This window comes from Gobio gobio (assembly GCF_949357685.1).
Source record: "Gobio gobio genome assembly, chromosome: 8".
In the NCBI taxonomy this organism is placed as follows: domain Eukaryota; kingdom Metazoa; phylum Chordata; class Actinopteri; order Cypriniformes; family Gobionidae; genus Gobio; species Gobio gobio.
The window spans coordinates 8071780-8093380 of NC_137114.1; the positions used below are offsets into that span (position 1 = coordinate 8071780).

At 40.3% G+C, this 21601-nt stretch overlaps 1 protein-coding gene across 2 annotated transcripts in view; it reads right to left on the bottom strand.

Moving 5' to 3' along the window:
• Positions 1-555: 555 nt before the first annotated feature.
• aadac (arylacetamide deacetylase) overlaps positions 556-21601 on the bottom strand; it is a 56881-nt gene continuing 35835 nt past the window's right edge. The window contains exons 4-5 of one of the 2 annotated variants that reach the window (XM_079824125.1): positions 2974-3145; positions 556-2894 (exon numbers count right to left, since the gene is read on the bottom strand). In XM_079824125.1, coding sequence (XP_079680251.1) covers positions 2274-2894; positions 2974-3145 — 793 coding nt within the window. In that variant the 3' untranslated portion in view covers positions 556-2273. The remainder of the gene's footprint in view (positions 2895-2973; positions 3146-21601) is intronic. The other variant, XM_079824126.1, reaches the window with a different exon arrangement.

Consider the following 21601-nt stretch of genomic DNA (forward strand, 5'->3'; position numbering starts at 1 on the left):
AGTGGAGTGTTAGTTCTGGCAGGTCACGTTACTCAAGCTCGTTGACTCGGATCCATGTCTAACTATAGGATGTGACGCCTATCACAGTATTATCAGCAGCTCTATCTAGGGGTGTAACGGTACACAAAACTGAAGGTTCGGTACGTACCTCGGTTTTGAAGTCACGGTTCGGTACGGGTTTGGTACAGCAGTTTTACAAAATTGCTTTTTAATTTATTTTTATTAAACAGTGGTTTACTGAGGGAAAAAAAGTGTCTGTCCTTAAATTAATTAAATTATAACTAAAAGTTTATTGAAGATATTGCTGTAAACTGTATAGGGAGGGAGCCCTTACTTGCACATTTATATTAAAGGTCCTATTTAGGCAAACTATTAGCCTAAATTCAGTTGCTATTTATTTTTAGGTATAATAATCAACACTCAAATAACAGTACGCAAACATGTAAACTTCACATAAGGCAGTTTTATCAATAACTTCTAAATCTAATTATAAAATAGTTTTTCTCCAATTCGTTGTTGAAATATAATAATTTATACACAGTGACTGTCATTTTCAGGACAGGTTTATTTAAACATACATGAAATAATCAAGACATCCCTAACAGGTTCAGTAGAATATAATGAATATAGAGGCTAATATAGTGCATATATTTAGTGAAAGAGTTGATTTCTCAAGGGAATAAAGTTCTGTGGACACTGAATGACTGCCTGAGGTAAATGTGATGCTACATGACATTGTTTAGTTTACAAGCAGTTATATTGAGGTCTTTCCGCCGTTGAAACACTGATTGAGCGATTACACCACATACGATACGTGACAGTAAGTTGCAATGTATCCTCAGCATACCTTCAGATGTTCATTCATGTTTATTCTTTAGGAAGATATGATCGATCGCGTTCACAGATGATCGCGTTCACACACACATCGCGCGGCCGCTTGAACTGTGATCAGCGATCAGTCACGCCACATAGAGCGTCAAAACGGCATTTATCGTTTGAATTTCGTGATAAAATGGACAGAATACTTAATATGTTCATGTGGGAACTCAGATTGAAGTGTGTTCCGTGCTTAAAACAAGCCGACTGTTAACTGTTAAAGATTGCATTCGGAAACCGTTCACCGAACTGAAAGCCCTGAACCGAAACGGTTTGGTACGAATACGTGTACTGTTACACCCCTAGCTCTATCACATTACTCTAATGCGATAATTACCCTCCTCTATCCCCAGCTCCTCCTCTCGTCCAGTCAGGACTTGGCCCTCTGATATTCCTCTTAGATTCAGACTCATGTTTCTTGAATTATGCTGTACATTAAATGATTGAACATTAATGATATCTGCAATGGATTATGTTGGTTCTGTTCTGTTTACTTTAAGGGGTTTTCATTGCTCTCCCTGCTCTTATCCATGCTAGGCTGCATGAGAACTTCTGAAAACAGGCATGCCACCAATTCAAACTGTATGCTAATTGTCAATCATCTTTGAATGATGGTGGTCCTAACAGAACTGTTGTATAAAAATTTACTTCAATTGACAAATTTAAGTAAAGCAGCTACTTCATCTTTCACACTCAGTGAGGCACTTTCATATGTTTAGGTAGAGCAAAAAGATGTTGATTCAAGCCATGGTGTCAGTTCTCAGAAGCAAATAACTTGTTTCTACTGATGATTTGATCTTACTGTAATCTTTTTACCCAACAGAAAACAAATATACAAATCCATCTAAGCTCTTTAAAGTTGATCTTCTCGACATTTTTTTAAAGATAAGAATTCAAAGAACCAGAAAATTCATCAGACAGTTTACTGCATATCAAACCAAACCTGTCAAAATGTCAAGCAGTCAGTGACAATTGCAAAAGAGAAGTAATAGAGAAATAATAATAGTACAATATATAGAACAATAATAAATAAAATAAAACAATATTAGTGTCATGTTAAGAAGACTGATCATCTAAAATATTATTGTCATGCCAATATGTTGAAAAACTTCATTAGTAACATATACATAGTTAAGGGATAGCAATGGATACATCATCAACCTCTTCATTTATGATTGACCTTTAAAATAATATAGTCCAGTGTTTCTTAAGACCAGATATGGTCATAATAGGAATGCCTGTACCATGATGGATTAATACAAAGTGTGCCCTTTTTAAGACAAAAAGTGGTGCACTGTAAACAACAGAAAAACCCCTGAAATAAATAAAAAAAAGAAATTATATAACCCAGTTAACCAAAACTGATGCATAAAGCACTGTTGCATTCTACATTAATCTTATAGATTTTGCTTAAGCCATGTTACATAGTTGTCCATCATCCTGTGTCCAATATCAAAGTCTGTTGGCCACATAATGAACATTAGTGCACCATGAAATCCACCGGGGTAATGTTCATGTGTGACATCAACTCCAGCATTACGCAAACGTGTGACATACATCAAACCATCATCCCGCAGTACATCATACTCGCAGGTCAACACATAGGCCTTAGGCAGTAAACGCAGTGTTGTGTCTGGCACCAGCAATGGCGATGCTCGTGGATCTGCAAGAGAATGATGTGGACCAATAGAATGCACTGGACTTTTTCCAGTGACCACAGGTGGAGCACTGTAATTGTATGCCTGGCGATAGGAATCAGGTAAGTATGAACTCCAATTGACAAATTTAAGCAAAGCAGCTGATTCATGGTTATTGTGTCTGTTTGCCATCATGGCTCTGAAAAATGACTTATCGCTGGTGAAGTACTCGCTCCAAAACCTGACCATCAGTGTGCGAGGCAATATAGGCATGTTTTGGTTCTGCTGGTAAGAAGGGGTGTTAAGATCCAAGGCTTGCAGGACAGGGTAGATTAGAGCCTGGGCCTTTAGCTGGACATGCTGCTGTGGGTCCTTCTGCAACTGAGTATACGTACATACATATTAAACATATCAAGATTATATATTACTCTGTAAAAATTCAACTCTTTTTTTATTTTACCTGCTGAGTCACTGCAGCTGCAAGGTTGCCTCCTGCACTGTCCCCAGACACAGCAATCCGTTCTGGATTGATATGGTAGCCCTTCAGGAACTCAACACGAAGAAAGTATTTCATCACACGATACACATCTTCAAATTGGACAGGAAAATGATAAGCTGGGGCCAGACGATACCTGCACAGAGCAATTTATGTTGGTACTGTTCCTCTTAATTCTATTTTTCTGTCAGAATAAATAAATTCTTAAAATATTGATTAACCTAAGCAATACCACATGAGCAGAAGTGATATTGTTGATAGCACGGCTGTCCATAGTCAGCACAAACTATATATATATATATATATATATATATATATATATATATATATATATATATATATATATATATATATATATATATATATATATTGCAGTTTTAATTAGTGCTGTCAAATTAGCACTTTAACGCATGCGATTAATTTTTCCAGTTTAACACATCAAAAATATTTAACGCAATTAATGCAGCATCCATTTTTTCTATCATCCTTTGGCCAGCATTACATTATATGACCATGCAAATGCAAATGCAAATGCTTTTAAACCATTCAAGCACGACAAGACAAAAGAGAACGCACTGTCTGTGAATGTCCTGACTATGACACACACAACGCTCAGAAAGAAATGTCTCTGTTACTCTATGTAAATATCTCTGTAAAGTGTAAACTATTAATCACAGATATATACAGTATAGCATACCATGTATTAATAATATATGAACATATTAACTAATCATTAATAAATTACTTTTGACTGAATTGACAAAACATTCATCAAATGTAAGCATATCACTTGTTAATAATTTATGAATGTATAGTCGGGTTTTGTAAATGATTAGTTCATCATTAACTAATAATTTATAAATTACTTATAATTGAATTATCAGAACTCCAGAACTCTGTGCCTCAAGAGGAAATCTGCTCCCAGATTTTCCACTTCTGGAATATGCACCGCTCTCAGGGACAGAAAACTGTCCAGAGCCCTAAGAAGAGTGTGTTGGGCTAAGAATAGCTCCATATGGGCTGCAAACAAACTCCTCTGTAATTTCTGTATGAAATTACCAAATTATGTTATCTGTCCTGATGATGACATGACAGTTCCGAAGGTCTGGAAGAAAATGACCCACAGGCCAAAACCACTGCTAACATCTCTAGGAAATGTATGTACCATGAGAGATGCTCGCTCTTCCAGATGTATGCCAAACAACCTTCATACCGGGAGGTATATGACCATGATGTGCTTCAACGTCAGCATACTAAAAATGCACTTTAGAACAGTGTAGGTCAGATCATGCAAGTCTAAAATGGGAAGCAGACATCCATCCTTTTTCAGCACTAGAAAGAACTGGCTGTAAAAGCCAGATTCCATTCTGGGAGGAAGCACTTTCTCAATGGGTCCTTTCTCCAAAAGGGAGAGGATTTCCTGTTTCAAAACCAGAGCCTCTCCAACACCAGCTGTCATGGGAAGCATGAAACGAGGTGGACCGTGCCAAAAAAGGGTAGAAAATCCCTTTCCTACGGTTCATAGGACCCGGGATAACACATTTGGCAGCAGTTTACATGCTGAAAGATGGACAGAAAAAGGCATCATGTGCTCTGCGGCTGACACCCATAACATAAAGCCCTGACAATTTGCCCTCCACTTCTTGACTAACAGGTTAGGAATGCCATCCTGAGCCAAAGGCCCAATGGCCCCAAGCTTTGATAATAACTGCACAAATAACATATTTAGTGCCTGCCACACAGGTTTTAATATAGGCTATTAATTACCTGTTCCCTTTCAAGTGTAACTCAGCACTGCATCATGGCTCAATGCTATGGGACGGTTTGCGTGAGTCGATGAAGCTTGGTACGATCCAGGAAGTGAGAGGTGGCAGTTTTGGAGAGAAAGGCTCTCCTACATTTTTGTGTTTCTTTATTTTGATTTAATTTGATAAGTTCTTATAGTTTGTGCGTTTAATTTATTTTTGTTTTGTTTAAACCTCAGACAGTTTTTACTGTCTGAGGTTTTATATTTTCATAATGACTGATCTACGGCTATGGAACAGGAATGGATGTTAGACCAAGAGACTGAGGATAATGATTACACTGAAAGGAACCAAGAAAAGGACAATGGAAAAGACAAAGAGGACAACGAAACATGGGCTATGGTTGCCATGAGGAGAAAACAGAATGGAAGGGATGCAAAGAGTAGAGGAACAGAAGAGCCCCAAAAAAGTCAAGGTACACAATCAAGATACAATATGGATGGAAGACGAGTAGAAGGTCAAAGAAATGAGACAATGAAAGAGATAAAAAGCCAATTGAAATATCAGAGAGATTACAAAAAAGAGGCAACGTTAACGATGACTGTTAATGATCCAGACAAAATAACTGTGATGATGATAATAAAGACTGTGGAAGAGAAGACTGGAGTTGGAAAACTGTTTGGACTGAGAAAAAAAAGTAACTTTGAATATGAACTAACAATGGAAAATCAGACGGACTGCGACAAGCTAAAGGATGGACTACTGGTGGATGGACAATTTTGTACGATCAAAAAATTATGTGAAATTGAAAGAATGGTCTCCTTTTTGCATTTGCCCAACTATATTAAAGACGATGAAATAATTCAGAAGCTGGTGGACTGGGGAGTAAATCCAATTCTTCCGTTAAGAAGAAGATATCATCCGGGCACTACTGTTGCTGATGGAACAAGGTTTTTAAGAGTTCAATTCCCACAGGACATTGCGACTTTGCCATACAATGTGAAGTTTGACACGGAAGAAGGACTGAAATACTTTAGAGTAATTCATGATGACCAACTTAAGACTTGCAGATTATGTGCAAGCACAGATCATGAAAAAAAAGACTGTCCTAAATATACCTGTAGAGATTGTTTGGAACAGGGGCATTTCGCGCGGGGCTTGCCAAAGCTGTGAAAAGACATGGATGAGGTGCATATGTGAATCTGAAGAGGAGGGTCATTCAGAAATGGAGACAGAGGTGCAGGAGCAAATGGAAGAGACACGCAGTTGTACAAGGGAAGACGACATCCAGGAGGTGCATGGAATTTCTGAGGATTTATGTCAACAAGAAAAGGAGGACTGCATGAGGAGAGAGGATAACGGAGAAAAAGAAATGGAAGTGCACACGGCAGAGACTGAGATACAACAAACTGCTGTTAATGATGGACAAATTAAAGAGAAAGACGACATCCAGGAGGAGAATGGAATTTCTGAGGATTTATGTCAACAAGAAAAGGAGGACTACATGAGGAGAGAGGACAACGGAGATAAAGAAATGGAAGTGCATACGGCAGAGACTGAGATACAACAAACCACTGTTAATGATGGACAAATTAAAGAGACGGAAGGTGCAACATTGAGTGAAACTGAAGTTGGGTGGAACAAAGAGGTAAGAGATGAGGAAACTGAGTTTGAAAAAAGAACATTGGATCTAAAGCGATTGGCTGAATGTGATGATGCGATGCAGCGTAGTACATCACTGAAAACAGCATAAGAAATTAGAAACATCCTGTCAGGAAAAAGATTTAGGAGTTATGTGATGCAACATCCATAAGCTCAGATCCTGCTTGTTTCTTCTTTCAAAGAGACTTTGCTCATGGGGCCCTTTCTCTTGCCCTCTCCACTGACTCTGAGGATGCTTTCTGAAATCTGAAGCTCTCTCTGTGATTTCTTCAGAGCAGAAGTCTGACTCTGAAGATAGCTTGGCAACACTGCTCAACAAAGTTTCCCTGTGTATCATCACCTTTACAGGTTCAGAGACTGCTAGGTCTCATGGCGGCCATCGTCTTTCCACTAGGCCTACCTGCACATGAGATCATTCCAGTTCTGGCTCAAAAGCATAAGATCCAATTCTCTGAACCATCCCTCCAGGGTCGTAAGGGTCACATGTGACTTTGGAAGGAGCCATGGTTCCTAAACAAGGCCCAGGCTCTCAGGGCATGCTGCCATCACATACATTTTGCCTAGAAATGAGGGCAGTTTTTCTATCATTAAAATACTTCCTTCCACATGCGTTGGTCCACACAGACAACACATCAGTAGTCACTTTAAATCACGATTCTGCGTTCGTGCCCCCTTTTCAGGCCTTTTCTGGGCGGAAGAGAAATTCAAGTCATTGAAAGCAGTTCCCGAGTGCAAATTTGAGGGTATCCTGTCGAGGCCCGGGGAATGGTGACTCCATCCACAAGTAGTTTCCAGGTGGAAGCGGACTTGCCCCCTCTGGTTCGTTCTCACACCTCCAGTTCCTCTGGGGCTGGATGCCATGGTACAGACATGCCCAGGGCAGTGTCTGTACAATTTTCCTCCAATAGCTCTGCTAGCAAGGTTCTAGCAGGGGTTTGCCAGGACTGAGGCCACCTTCTCTTAGTGGCTCCGTTCTGGCCGGTCCGAGTATGGGTCTTGGACCTGATATCTCTCCTAGATGGCATTCTAAGGGAGATTCCGTTTCAGAGAGACCTTCTGTCTCAAGTGCAAGGGACGATATACCACCCCAAGCTGGAGATCTGGACAAGTTGGGTCTGGCTCCTGAGGGGTACCAGCTCATAGATTCTCATCTCTCAACCGAGGTTTTTGAGACAATTAGGATTTCTAGAGCCCCTTCCACCAGGAATCTGTATGCCCTTAAAGGGAGACTCTTTTTATCATGGTGCGGGCAGCACCACCTGAACCCAGTCTACGTCCCTGTTGGTTCAATTACTTTAAAAATGCCTTTCAACGGGTTTGACCCTGACTACACTAAAGGTTTATGTGGCCGCCATTTCGGCTAGCCACATAACTTTAGATGGAGATTCTGTTGGGAGACATTGTCCGGTGTCTCGGTTCTTGTGAGGTGCTAGATGTCCAAGGCCTATCTGCCGGTTGAAAGTTCATTTCTGGGACCTAGCATTGGTCATGGGAGCATTAGCAGAAGCCCTATTTCAGTCAGTCTTGGAAAAAATGTTGACTTAAAGTGGCTCTCTTACTAGCATTGACTTAGCTCAAGAGAGTAGGAGACTTGCAGGCCCAGTTAGTAGCCTCTTGCTGCTTAGACTTTGTGAACTGGACTATGTTCCAAAAAGTTCCTTCTATGGCTATTCAGCCAGTGGTCTTGCAGGCTCTTACCTCTGTCTCATGAGATGCAAAAGCAAAATTGTCTGCACTGTTATGTCTAGTCTGGGCTTTGAGAATCCATGTCTACCACTGCTTTGGTGGCCGCAATTGAGGAAACACGGTCACCAAGCAGCGTATCTCGCATTGGATCACTGATATGATCTACGTCTCCTACAAGGTGTGCAGAATGACTTTACCTCAAGGGGTTAGAGTCCACTCCACTAGGAGTGTTGCATCTTCCAAAGCTAATGCTAGGGGTCCATTTCATTTTGATGAAACCATTGGCTCACCACTTGCTCATTCAGTCCTGCAGCTCTTGCAGCTGACAGCGCTTCTGGCTTCCTCATGCTTAGGATTTGCATTGCGTTTTGCAAGAAATTTTGGAACCAATAGTAACCTGCCTTGCCAGTTTTCTGTGAAAACCCACTGATGTTATTCTCTTTGGTGTACTGCTGCTGGACATCCTTTTTGGTAAGTGGGAACCCTCTTTCGTAAATTGTCTATGCCAGTGATATTTCCACTGATACGGCTTTGCAGCATGGCTCGTGGAATATCCCAAGCTCTCGCAAAAAAGTGTGCACTTGCTTTTAGGCCTCTTTCAACTGTCTCCCTATATTCAGCTAATGCTCCTCTCATCCGCTCCTCTACACACCGATTGTATTTTTTGCCCTTTCCTTGGCAGACATCCTTTCTATATAATTTATGTGACTTTCTGACTTTAATGACTAACACATTCAGGTAAATTGGGTCAGTAACTAAAAATGCTTTTTATACAAATCTGTATTTAGCAAAATATCAGCATTTTATCTCACAGAGGCCATCAAGACATGGGTTATGAATCATTATTTCTAAATGTCCATTTGTTGAAATGTACATGTCAGGCCATTCACCTGCCTGTTATCACCCTATGTTTCAAGTACATGCAGAAAGGGTCTTGTATCACTTCTAGCCAGAGTTGGGCAAGTTACTTCCAAAATGTAATACATTATATATTTCTAGTTACTGTCACTTGAAAGTAATTAGTTACATTACTATATTACTGTCCTTGAATTGTAATGTGTTACACCACTTTTGCGCTAGTTTTGAGTTACTTTTTTGACTAGTGTTTCTTGAAGTTACTTGTGCTATTCCTCTATGTAGAGAGTTCCCTTTGCGTCGTACATATATTGCACTTGACTATTACATTCTTGTCCTTTACTCTGATGACCTGAAAATAATGGGAGTATGTCCATCTCATAAATGTAGAATCAATCTCTGCAGTCATCTCAACTATAAAATTCCAGCAACAGGAAATATAAAAAACTACCACTAAATCAAAAACAACCACTTAATTAACCTAACCCTAACCCAGGTTAAAATGCATTGTTGTAACATGCGTTACTGAGATTATAATTGGTGTAATATTACCAAAATTGTATTAGTAATGTGTTTAATTACTGCGTTACAGCAAAAATGTATACATTACTGTAATGGCATTACTTTTATAATAACTTTCAGAGTGGAGATGGGAGCGATACTCCCAACACTGCTTCTAGCAGGAACATGGGAGTCAAAATGACTTAAATCATGTACACACACACTCTATTCTATATTTATTTTGATCACTCACTAAAATCCTTCCATAAAAGACAAATACTGAAAAATATTGATTATTGATTAAAAAGCAGGCGGTGGGAATATGATGGAGCATACTAGAAACCAGGGCTGCAAAAACTAATTGATAATGAAAATCATCAACAACAAATGTCATTGATTAGTCGCGTCTGCCAACCGTGCACGGAAAACTTCCGCCAGTCGCGTCAAATTACAGCACTGAATAATGCATTTATATGTACAATATGCATCTAAAAATAGTGGATAAAACAGAGTGAGCTGCTGCTGGAAAGGTACGTGATCCAAGCACCAAAAACATGAGAACTCATGAACTAAAGCTTCAAGCTAATACATTAGCCGCATAATGTTTAACATGGCTTGCCCTGTCAGGCGCTTTGATAAGTGCGTGTGATGTTTAATCAAGGATCATGCTAAATATCGCTGTAATTGAATATAAATGTAATTGATGTAATGGATTTTCGTAGGATAAAGACATGACAGTAATAGGTTATAGTGTCCAGAATGAATGTGTGTGTTCCTGTAAAACATTACATGTTAACACTGAGTTTGTTTTTATTTTTCTTTAATTATCATCTTTTTTAAAGTAGGAATGTAAACATTCCTTTTGCACATTTATTCAATATATATATGTATTCATTGCACACATGTTGCTAACATGTTTGTTTGAAGGACAGCATTGGGCAGGATGTGAAATAGTGTTTAGTCAACAAAAAAGAAAAGAAAAAGAAAATTGGGCTTTTTCTAATCCGAGTAATTGATGAATCGAAGAAGTAATCGGTCAACTAAACGATTATTAAAATAATCGTTAGTTGCAGCCCTACTAGGAACCTCACTCCCCCTCCTTGAAAACATTTTAGCAAGGATTAATAGATACAAATTTTCATTGCTCAACTATATAATCAGGACTATATCAAGGCTCAAAGTATTTGTCTGTAAAACAGTTTGGTTCAAGTTAGTTCATTATCTGCATTCCTAGAAATCTGCCTGTAATTTCAGTCAGTCTTTTTTCCAACATTAATTAGCCAAATAATGTTGATGAACAAGTGTATGTTTTGTGTGTTATCCACACTATATTTTCCAACAGTTGGACAATGGGCAAGCAGTCAAATTGTTTAGTTTCACAGCAGCACGCAGTTTGGCAGCAGGAAGCCAGACAGCCAAGTCTACTTATGATATGTAAAGAAGATAAAAAGGAATGCATCAGACTTTTGGTCTGAAGCTTTCAAACATTTTGTTGTTACTTCACTATGTTTTTTTTTTTGGCTTTTATGTTTAAATTTGATCTCTTTTCTACGATCCATTGGAATATCACATGTCCTTGTTTTTCTGCTGTCCATGATAATACAGGGATTCTGATTTAGACCGCCGAAGCGCTGTCACATGCAGAAAGGGCTTGCTCTCACAACAGATTCATTGTTGATGGTTATCAGATCATAGCTGTGTCATCAGCAAATTTATCTATGGCATTCCTGCTGTGTTTGACTAAAAGGTAATATGTGAACAGCAAGAACAGCCTAGAGCCTCTGTTTGTTCAGAACAGAGCATCCTCTTATTGATGTCCTTTTGTTGAAAATGCTCCAACAGAGCTAGTGCTGAGGAAGTGCATTACAGTGCATCTGGAAAGTATTCACAGCGTTTCACTTTTTCTACATTTTGTTATGTTACAGCCTTATTCCAAAATGGATTAAATTTATTATTATTTATTTCAATTCTACAAACACTACCCCATAATGACAACGTGAAAGAAGTTTGTTTTAAATCTTTGCAAATAATTTTTTTATTAAAATAACCACATATACATAAGTATTCACAGCCTTTGCTCGATACTTTGTTGAAGCACATTTGGCACCAATTACAGCATCTAGTCTTTTTGATTTTGGTGCTACAAGCTTGGCCAACCTATTTTTGGGCAGTTTCTCCCATTCTTCTTTGCAGGACCTCTCAAGCTCCATCAGGTTGGATGGGGAGCGTCGGTGCACAGCCATTTAAAAATCTCTCCAGAGATGTTCAATCGGGTTCAAGTCTGGGCTCTGGCTGGGCCACTCGAGGACATTGGACAGTGGTCCCGTAGCCACTCCTTTGTTATATTGGCTGTGTGCTTAGGGTCGTTGTTCTGTTGGAAGAGGAACCTTCACCCCAGTCTGAGGTGCAGAATGCTCTGGAGCAGGTTTCCATCAAGGATGTCTCATTGCTGCATTCATCTTTCCCTCGATCCTGACTAGTCGCCCAGTTCCTGCCGCTGAAAAACATCCCCACAGCATGATGCTGCCACCACCATGCTTCACTGTAGGGATAGTATTGGCCAGGTGATAAGCAGTGCCTCGTTTCCTCCAGACATGACGCTTGCCATTCAGGCCAAAAAGTTCTTTGTTTCATCAGCCGAGTGAATTTTGTATCTCATAGTCTGAGAGTCCTTCAGGTGCCTTTTGGCAAACTCCAGGCAGCCTTTTACTAAGGAGTGGCTTCCGTCTGGCCACTCTACCATGCAGGCCTGATTGGTGCAGAGCTGCAGAGACAGATGTTCTTCTGGAGGGTTCTCCTTTCTCCACAGAGAAATGCTGACCATCGGGTTCTTGGTCACCTGACTAAGGTCCTTCTCCCCCAATCGCTCAGTTTGGCCGGGCGTCCAGCTCTAGGAAGAGTCCTGGTTGTTCCAAACTTATTTCATTCAAGGATGATGGAGGACACTGTGCTAACTGGGACCTTCAATGCTGCAGAAATGTTTCTGTACCCTTCCCCAGATCTGTGCCTCGATACAATTCCTTTGACTTCATGGCGTGTGCTGCGTCCCAATTCGCATACTATCCATACTAAATAGTATTTGAAAAAAGAATTAGTATGTCCCAAATCGTAGTATGTTGAATAGAGTATTCCAAAGATTCCCGGATGGTCTACTTTATCCGGTCAGAATTCAAAGTGCAGGTTGATATTGCCCACAACCCATTGCGAAATGGACGAGGATTTGATTAGAACTACATACACAGATAAAAAGTGTTAAAAAACTATAAACATGACAGTTATGTGAGTCGGATGGTTAAGTACAGAGGATTAGATAAAGGGGTTTGAGTGAGCAATTATCAGTATTTAACCTGACGAAAAGATATTTATTCAATATTATCCACATTGTATTTCACCTGCAGCAGCATTGATAACTTTTGTAATGATATGTATGGCCATTAACTTTTAAATGCATCATTATATTTCAACTGTAAACACGTGAGGAGTCTCTGCATTAAAGACCCACGAATGGCAGATCAACGTGCGTCTACATTTCTCTCTGATACGGTTGGAAATTAAATTGAATGTGGAGGATTTGAACTGTGACGATGATTGACAGGGCAGTTTAAACAGTGAAGGCATGCATGTAACTAAGCAACAGAGTCTGTTAAAGATGACGAAGTAGTATGTCCCAAAGCTTGCATACTCTTCTGCTACATACTCAAAAGTATGTACTTTTTCTACACAAAAAGAGTACATACTTTTAGGACGTAGTACAAGTAGGCGAATTGGGATGCAGCACTGGTTTGTGCTCTGACATGCACTGTTAACTGTGGGACCTTATATAGACAGGTGTGTGCCTTTCCAAAACATGTCCAATTAACTACATTTACCACAGGTTGACTCCAATCAAGTTGTAGAAACATTTCAAGGATGATCAGTGGAAACAGGAGCACCTGAGATCAATTTTGAGTGTAATGGCAATGTTTTTTTTTTATTTGTATATATTTGCAAAGATTTAAAACAAACTTCTTTCACATTGTAATTATGGGGTATAGTTTGTAGAATTGAGGGGAAAAATAATGAATTTAATCCATTTTGGAATAAGGCTGTAAAATAACAAAAAAAAGTGAAGCGCTGTGAATACTTTCCGGACACAATGAATTTGGCTTTGTCAGCAAACTAGGGCAGGTATAGCAAGATATAATTGATACATGTAAACCAATCAGTGAGTTCTGTCATAGCTATTAGGGCATGCAACTTTGTTAACTCTTTCCCCGCCAAACAGAATTTTCTGCTATATGTGAGAAAACGCTTCCCTGCCAAACATGGAATTTATCGGGTTTCTGTGTTTTCACTGTTAGAAGCTTGGGGGCACTACTACGCATCTTCTGAATGAGTACAGAATCTCCTGATCAAAATACAGGTGAGGAAGACGCAAACAAACAAGCGATCATATGTAATAGGCCTTTATCACAGAGGAATTGAATACCGGAAGTGCGCGTCGAAGCAGTGTGCTGATTCTTCCGGTTATGCATGTTTTCAATGTGCTCTGAACACCTAGCTGAACAAATGACAATTAAAATAAGCATCTGGAGGATGATTTAAAAATCCAGACATTTTCCGAGACAGGAGAAGAGATAAACTGATCATTACTGTGTACAGGATTTTCCAAACTCTGTTGAACTTGTAGTTTTTTAATCCGACATAAGCCGAGGGTCGTCAACATACGTGATTATTTCACCACACGGTGTCAGTGCTCGTCTAAATAGTGTCCGCGATTAAGTGTGTGAGACCTGACGAATAAGATCTGAATGAACATATTGATTTGTATTAATATTTTAGTCATTGTTCTGTCACTTTTCAGTGACAATCATTTCACTGTAGCCTACAGTATATGTAATTCACACATTTATGCCAAAATTCAGTCACGCTGTTAACGTATTACTGTTTAAGATTAATTAAATGCTTAACATTATTTACTTTCTTTAAGGCAGTTACCGCGCATTCATTAATCTATTTATTACATGAAAATGAACCATAGTTTTTATTAAAAATAAAATAAAACATGGTTATTGTAGTTTATCATGGTATTTGTAGTAAAACTAATACAAATGGTAGTCAATCCACGAAAAAAAAAAAAAAAAACTATAATAAAACCATGGTTAACTTTCGTAAGGGTGTTTATCAGTCAAATTAATTAAAAAAATTTAACAACAGGTATGAAATATGATTAGCAAGAGAAACACTGTTAATGAGAAGACAATCACTGGACTGCGGCAGGTTAGAAATGTATTTATTATTCAGAATGCACATTTGGATGGGAACATTTCAGCAGGCTGACGATATGAGACGTAAACATCCGCAGTTTGGAAATGCATAGGCCTACAACACACAAACATACAACTTCATCCCACCATATCAGTCTCACCCATGCTCTCCTCTATTCTTTTAGTGTCAGGAAATGTTCAAATCTGAGGTAAGGATGTCATTAATTAGTATTAGAGCACGGGATCGCTGCAGTTACACCCGCGTTTTGATTGAGTCGCGATGGGACCGGAAGTAGAGGTGCACTGCTTCACTTTCCGGAAATAGGAAGTGTGATAAAGGCCTATCAGATGCATGTAAAATAACGTGATCATCAACATTAAACATCATATAAATCAAAACTGCCTAATGTTACTGAATGAGTTGTCGACCCAGGATGAGCTATAGGACTGTGCGACCATTAGGAGTGTTGATGGACTTGATCTACTCCATCTGTGTTTGATCATCGTTCTGAATATGATCTGGATGTAGTCTTTGACAAAAACTTGATTTTCTCAGCTTTTTGTTCAAAATGTTGCTTATTTCATGAAACTTATCCATATTACAGTGTTGATAAAAAAGGAATGCATGAAGCTAGAATAAAAGTTTTTTTTTTTTTTAAGCAGAGGGTCTATTCTTTCATTTGACATATTGCATGTTCAGATATTCATACAACAAAATATTCTATGGGTAATTACACTTTTGTGAAAATGACCAAAAACCCTGGCGGTGGCTGGCAATTTTTTTTTTTAAATGCTGGCGGGGAAAGAGTTTAGATTATCTCCCAGAAATAATGTGAGAATCTAATAATGTTAGCCTATTCCACATTATTTATTTTATAGTGAGAAGTAACGTCACATTTTGTAACATTTTTCTTTTTTAATCCTTAAATTATTCTTCACTTATTGACAGACTCAGCTGTAGTTGTCTTTTTCAAATGAAGGGTGTTTTACAGTAATTTGGCAGTCTCTATCATAAGTAAGGCCTCTGATCATTCGCAAGATCTCTGTTTACAGTATGCCTGTATTTAATGCCTATATCAGAACTTTTTTCTGAAACACGTCACAAAAATGAACCGAAACTCAGCAAATACTTGTCATACAGACAAAACAGATGTCTTTAGAAAGCTTGAAGTGGCTACTTTTAAGTAAGTCACATCGGAAACAAATATTCTCTGTTTATGTAATCCGTATGAAGCCAACAAAAGAGAGGTACAGTTTCTCACGTCTGCTGATTATCTGTAATGTGACCACACCCATGTGCAGGCTATTTACACGGTAATCATTCACCCGAGCCACACAAGCATGTAAATACCTTCATCACCTTGATAAACAAACTCTGCTTTTCGTCGAGTTTGTAAAAAGATTCGCTATGAGGAATAAGCCTTGAATTTACCTCAGAAGAAGAACGCGATTGATCCAACGGAAGATATTGTTTCTGATGAAGTAAGTTTATTCTAACATATACCACTATAAGTAAGCATGGTGACAGGATGTATGTTACATTATCTATTGATTTTAGGTTAATTTGATTAATAACACGATTTCAAGTTGGTAGGTAACAGTACAGTGACAGTACCCTGAGTCTCTCGCTGAAGTCTGACCTGTTGACCAACTCAATAAAAAACACCTCAGAAAGCAGGTCTATTTTATTGTTTGCAGATTACTGTAATTATCTCAACTACTCACACATTTTGTCACAAATGACTTCAGATTTCTGCACTCAGTGTTGTGTTTTTGATGCAATGTGTCAGAATTATTTTAAGAGTTCAATGCATCCTGTCTATGCTCTACCAAGAATAATGCCGTAACAATCACAAAAAAAAAAGGTCCCTATTGAATTTGTAAAAATTTTGAATTTATTAAAAGGTCACATCTTGCATAATCATGCCTGATTATTTTCATGATCAATCATTGGTTTCACTTTGGTGTTAATTGAGTTCTCAGGGCTGTTACTTGAGTACTTGTGCACATCCCTAATTACAAGAAGATTTTGCTCATTTTAAATCAAAACAAAGTCATATATAATATTATGGGCCATTCACACAGAACACATTTTTCCATTCCACTGCACTATTTTCCATAGTCTTTCTATGTAATCACACACTAGACTAGGGCTGTCAACGAATATTCTAAATTCGAATATATATTCAAATAGTTTTTAAAAAACGAATTTCGAAGGTGAAAATGAATATTCGAATAAATAAATAAAAATGTGGGGGAAAAAACGCCCGCGGTAGTAGAGGCGTGGCTGTCTGCTTTGCGAGTGGGCGCGCTAGCGCGCCTGAAGCCTTGTGTACTTTTGCCTGTCTCTGCTGCGCGAGCCCCCGCTGACTGCGCGCGCTCCTCCCCAAACGGACGAGGTGTTTATATTTGACGCGCTCGCCGTTGTGCTTTTCTTTGAAACGACAGATGGTGACTCGGAGTAATTGTTCTATAAACTATCAGGAAAAGCGTCGAGAAGAAGTGGGCTAATGTACACAGGTGACGATATTCATTTTAGTACACTTCACCGAAAACCACACTACAAAAGAATCATGTAAAACAGATCAAAATAAACCTTGATATTACTTGTGACATGAGAACAAAATGTATGTAGAAATGTAACGTTAACTTATACAACTCAATGTATGATATCTAAACACTTTAGTGAGTTTTCACTTAGTTTCGTGAACTTTTCTTTATTAAACGGGCTTTTTTATGCTTTTGTAGGCTCGTTTTGTAAATATAAGCAACTAATTTGTATGTGCAAACTGGACCAGCCTTACTTTGCATCGCCCGCCACAAGCTCTCTGTCTGCAACACGACAAGAGGCCATAACGGAGAAATTAATTTAAGAGCGATCAGTGTGGTGGATGGGGCAGGCTTCATGGAGTTCTGTCAAGCAATGGAACCGAGGTACTGAATGAATAGATATTGCATGAATGAAGGATAATGCACTGCTTCCACTGGTTTGATTATTTACCGTTTCATGTCAAGGAAAAGTTCCATGTTTACCACAGCACAGCTCGCTCGGAGCGTTCAATAATATGCTGTAAAACTTATATTAATATTTGTTTCAATCACTGAATGAAGCCTGCTATATTTGGGACAAGAGTCGCGACCTTAAATTGCTTGCACAAAACTCTTGATCAGCCTCAAAATGTGTTTGTTCATTTAAACCGTTATGCGCAGAGAGGGTGAGGGCGAGAGAGAGTGAGGTCTGCGGTCTTAGCCATTAGTTGATTTACTTGTTTTTGTGTAGGAAATACGTTGTCAAATATGTTTAAACTTAAATAGACTACCTATATAAGTAGTTATGTCTCTTTGTATTCATTTGTCCTGTTATTGAAGTAATGCGCGTCATTGAAAAAATGCGCAACCAGATGTTCGAATAGTTCGAATATTCGTGCTTTTTTTAGAGGGAATATTCGAACGTCATTTTTGAGCAATTTTGACAGCCCTACACTAGACTGGCATGTTTGAAGGTTGCATGCCGCGCTCAAGTAGTAAGTTGTAAAAGTAATGAAGAAATGATGGAAAATAATGATGAAGGTGGAAAAAAAGAGAGGGGATAGAAAATACGGTAGAAGCAGAAAAGGGAAAAAGAAAAATACACTTACAAAATATATACTTAAGTGCCTTGTCCTTGCTCGTGGGACTCGTGCAGGTACACTCACAGGTCTTCCGCGCCAGCACACAAATTCCAGCAAAATACACAGCTAATAAAGCTCCACAAACCTTTCTTATTAGCAAACTAAAAGCCTAATCAAGGTAAATGGTAAATGGACTGCATTTATATAGCGCTTTTAACAGACCAATGGCCATCCAAATCGCTTTACACATGGCCTCACATTCACCCATTCACAAACCGACGGCGGTGTCTGCCATGCAAGGCGCCATCCAGCTCGTCGGGAGAAGCTGGGGTCTTCAGGATCACTAGAAAATAACAGGTAGGTGAGTTTGATCAGGGTTGGAGCTAAAGTCTGCAGGACACTGGCCCTCCAGGACCGAGTTTGGGGAACCCTGGTCTACGTAAAATGTGTCTTTGACAGTTGTGGCACAGTGCCTTTTACTCACTATTACATGATGGAAACAAAAGGAAGTGTTTTACCATGTAGGCCAACTGGTTCATGTCTTCACATTTGGTGACAGCGGTGGGATGACCATTCGGAAGACTGTCACAGCCCTTGGTCACTTCGACCAGATGCGGCAGACTTGGAGACGACCGATGGAGGAGTGGAGTTGCAGACTGGTGCTGCTGCTGCTAACAGGCCAGGTGTTGGAGGCATATCTGTATGAGCTCCTTGAGAAGTTCTAGATCTCACCTTGAGACATATCAACAGCGATTCTGGGTGACAACAGTACCAGCTGGTTAGTCACCAACGGAGACTTATCATCACCTGCAGAAAATATATTGTCGCTGGGTGAGACTAGAACAGTCCACAAAGGAGGAGAATCAGGAGCTGATTGTTATGGAGTGACAGCTGTGTGTGCTTCCCTATGAGATAAAAACATGGAGATGGGAGCATGAGCCAACGAGTGGACTAACAGCAGCACAACAGTACACAAATGCTCTCTGGGGTGGTCAACGCTCACCCAAGAAAGGAAGTCAATGATATTAATGTGAGGGCTGACTCATCTCAGACACTGGATGTGACTGTGAATGCATAAGAACTGAGCATTGGCATTTGGTGTTGCCAAAATGTTGTTGTCAAATTGTCCTAAACATAGCACACACTGCTCCTTGGGTGGTCACCTTGGCCAACCATGTACACAGATGTTTGCAATCTTGCTTGCGACAAGATACCCAGAGGCATTTCCCCTACGCTCCATCATAACACCTAAGGTAATGCATACCCTAATTCAGTTGTTCTCCTGAGTTGGAATTTCAGATATTCGGTTTTAGCAGTAGCTTGGAATCACAGACATCTGGACCAGCCTATTCCACCCACAAACCAACGCCTGGTTGAGAGGTTCAACTGGATGCTAAAATCCATGTTGAAGAAATCCATGTGTGTCATAGACACAGAACAAGATAGATTCGCATAAAGAGAAGTTTGAAGTTTTCCACCTTCAAGTTATTCTATGGGTGTTAAGTTCAAAGATCCATAGACTTGCTGAGGAAGAGCTGGGAAAGGCAGCCAAACCATTGGAGAGAGCATAGTCAAATACATCCTGGAGATGAGGGACAGTCTAGAAATGTTGGCTGGACCAGTAGATGTTTCTACTCCAGCCCTGATAAACAAAAAAGCTGTTGGGAAAATGTCAAGGGTCATACACCATATCCCAGAAGACCGAACCAGTGACCTAAGAAGTTTTGCATCCCGACAACGGGAAAGACAAACAAGATTAACACTTGAACCTCCTGAAGAAGTGGGGGGAACAGCCAAGGGAGCACTGATGGTACAGAGATGGAAAAGGAAGAGACCATGGTACAGGTAGAGAAACCTACCTCATCTGTGTAGTTGAACCACCTACAAGAATCTGAACAGACCCATAAACACATTTGTTCCGTTAAAGGCCTTGATGGACAGCTGTTGTTCTCCACCATATCCACTTGATTGATTGGAGTTTAGCGCCAACCCTAATCAAACATACCTGAACAAGCTAATCAAGGTCTTCACGATTAGTAGAAGGCTACAGACAGGTGAGTTTTATCAAGGTTGGAGCTAAACTCTGCAGGACAGTGGCCCTCCATGACTCACTTTGCCCATCCCTGATCTCAGGCCCGGAATGGCCATCGGGAGAATTGGGAGAATTCCCGGTAGGCCGTTCTGTCCACTCAATAAATTGGGCCGACAAACTCGCCTGCTTTCTCTTACATTTTTTTGCATGTCTATATGTGTTAAGTTCCTGTGGGACTATTTGAGCATAAGAAACAACATTTATCGGACAGTTCATGTCAGATTTTATTGCTGATTGGAAATATGTCATTTAAATTGTTTTTCTTTTGATTATCTGTTTCAATTAAATTTCTGTGATTTTAGCCTTTTGACTTATTTTAACTTATTTTATTTTAACTCCTCCATGAACTGCCACCTTAACGTGGTGGAGGGGTTTGAGTACCCGAATGACCCTAGGAGCTATGTTGTCCGGGGCTATATGCCCCTGGTAGGGTCTCCCAAGGCAAACAGGTCCTAGGTGACGGGTCAGACTAAGAGCAGTTCAAAAACCCTTATGATGACAAATAAAACGAGGACCATGACGTCGCCCGGTACGGCGCAGCCGGGGCCCCACCCTGGAGCCAGGCCTGGGGTTGGGGCTCGTATGCGAGCGCCTGGTGGCCGGGCCTTCCCCCACGGGGTCCGGCCGGGCTCAGCCCGAAGGAGCGACGTGGGGACACCTTCCCGTGGGCCCACCACTCACGGGAGGGACCATAAGGGGCCGGTGCAAAGCGAATCGGGCGGCAGTCGAAGGAGGAGGCCTAGACGACCCGATCCCTGGACACAGAATCTGGCTCTTGGGACATGGAATGTCACTTCACTGGCGGGGAAAGAGCCTGAGATTGTGCGTGAGGTTGAGAGGTTCCGACTAGAGATAGTCGGAATCACCTCCACGCACGGCTTGGGCTCTGGAACCACACTACTCGAGAGGGGATGGACTCTTCACCACTCTGGAGTTGCCCATGGTGAGAGGCGGTGGGCTGGTGTGGGTTTGCTTATAGCCCCCCAGCTCTGCCGCCATGTGTTGGAGTTTACCCCGGTGAACGAGAGGGTCGTTTCCCTGCGGCTTCGGCTCGGGGATAGGTCTCTCACTGTTGTGTGTGCCTACGGGCCGAACAGCAGTGCAGATTACCCGACCTTCTTGGTGTCCCTGGGAGGGGTGCTGGAGAGTGCTCCGACTGGGGACTCCGTCGTTCTACTGGGGGACTTCAACGCC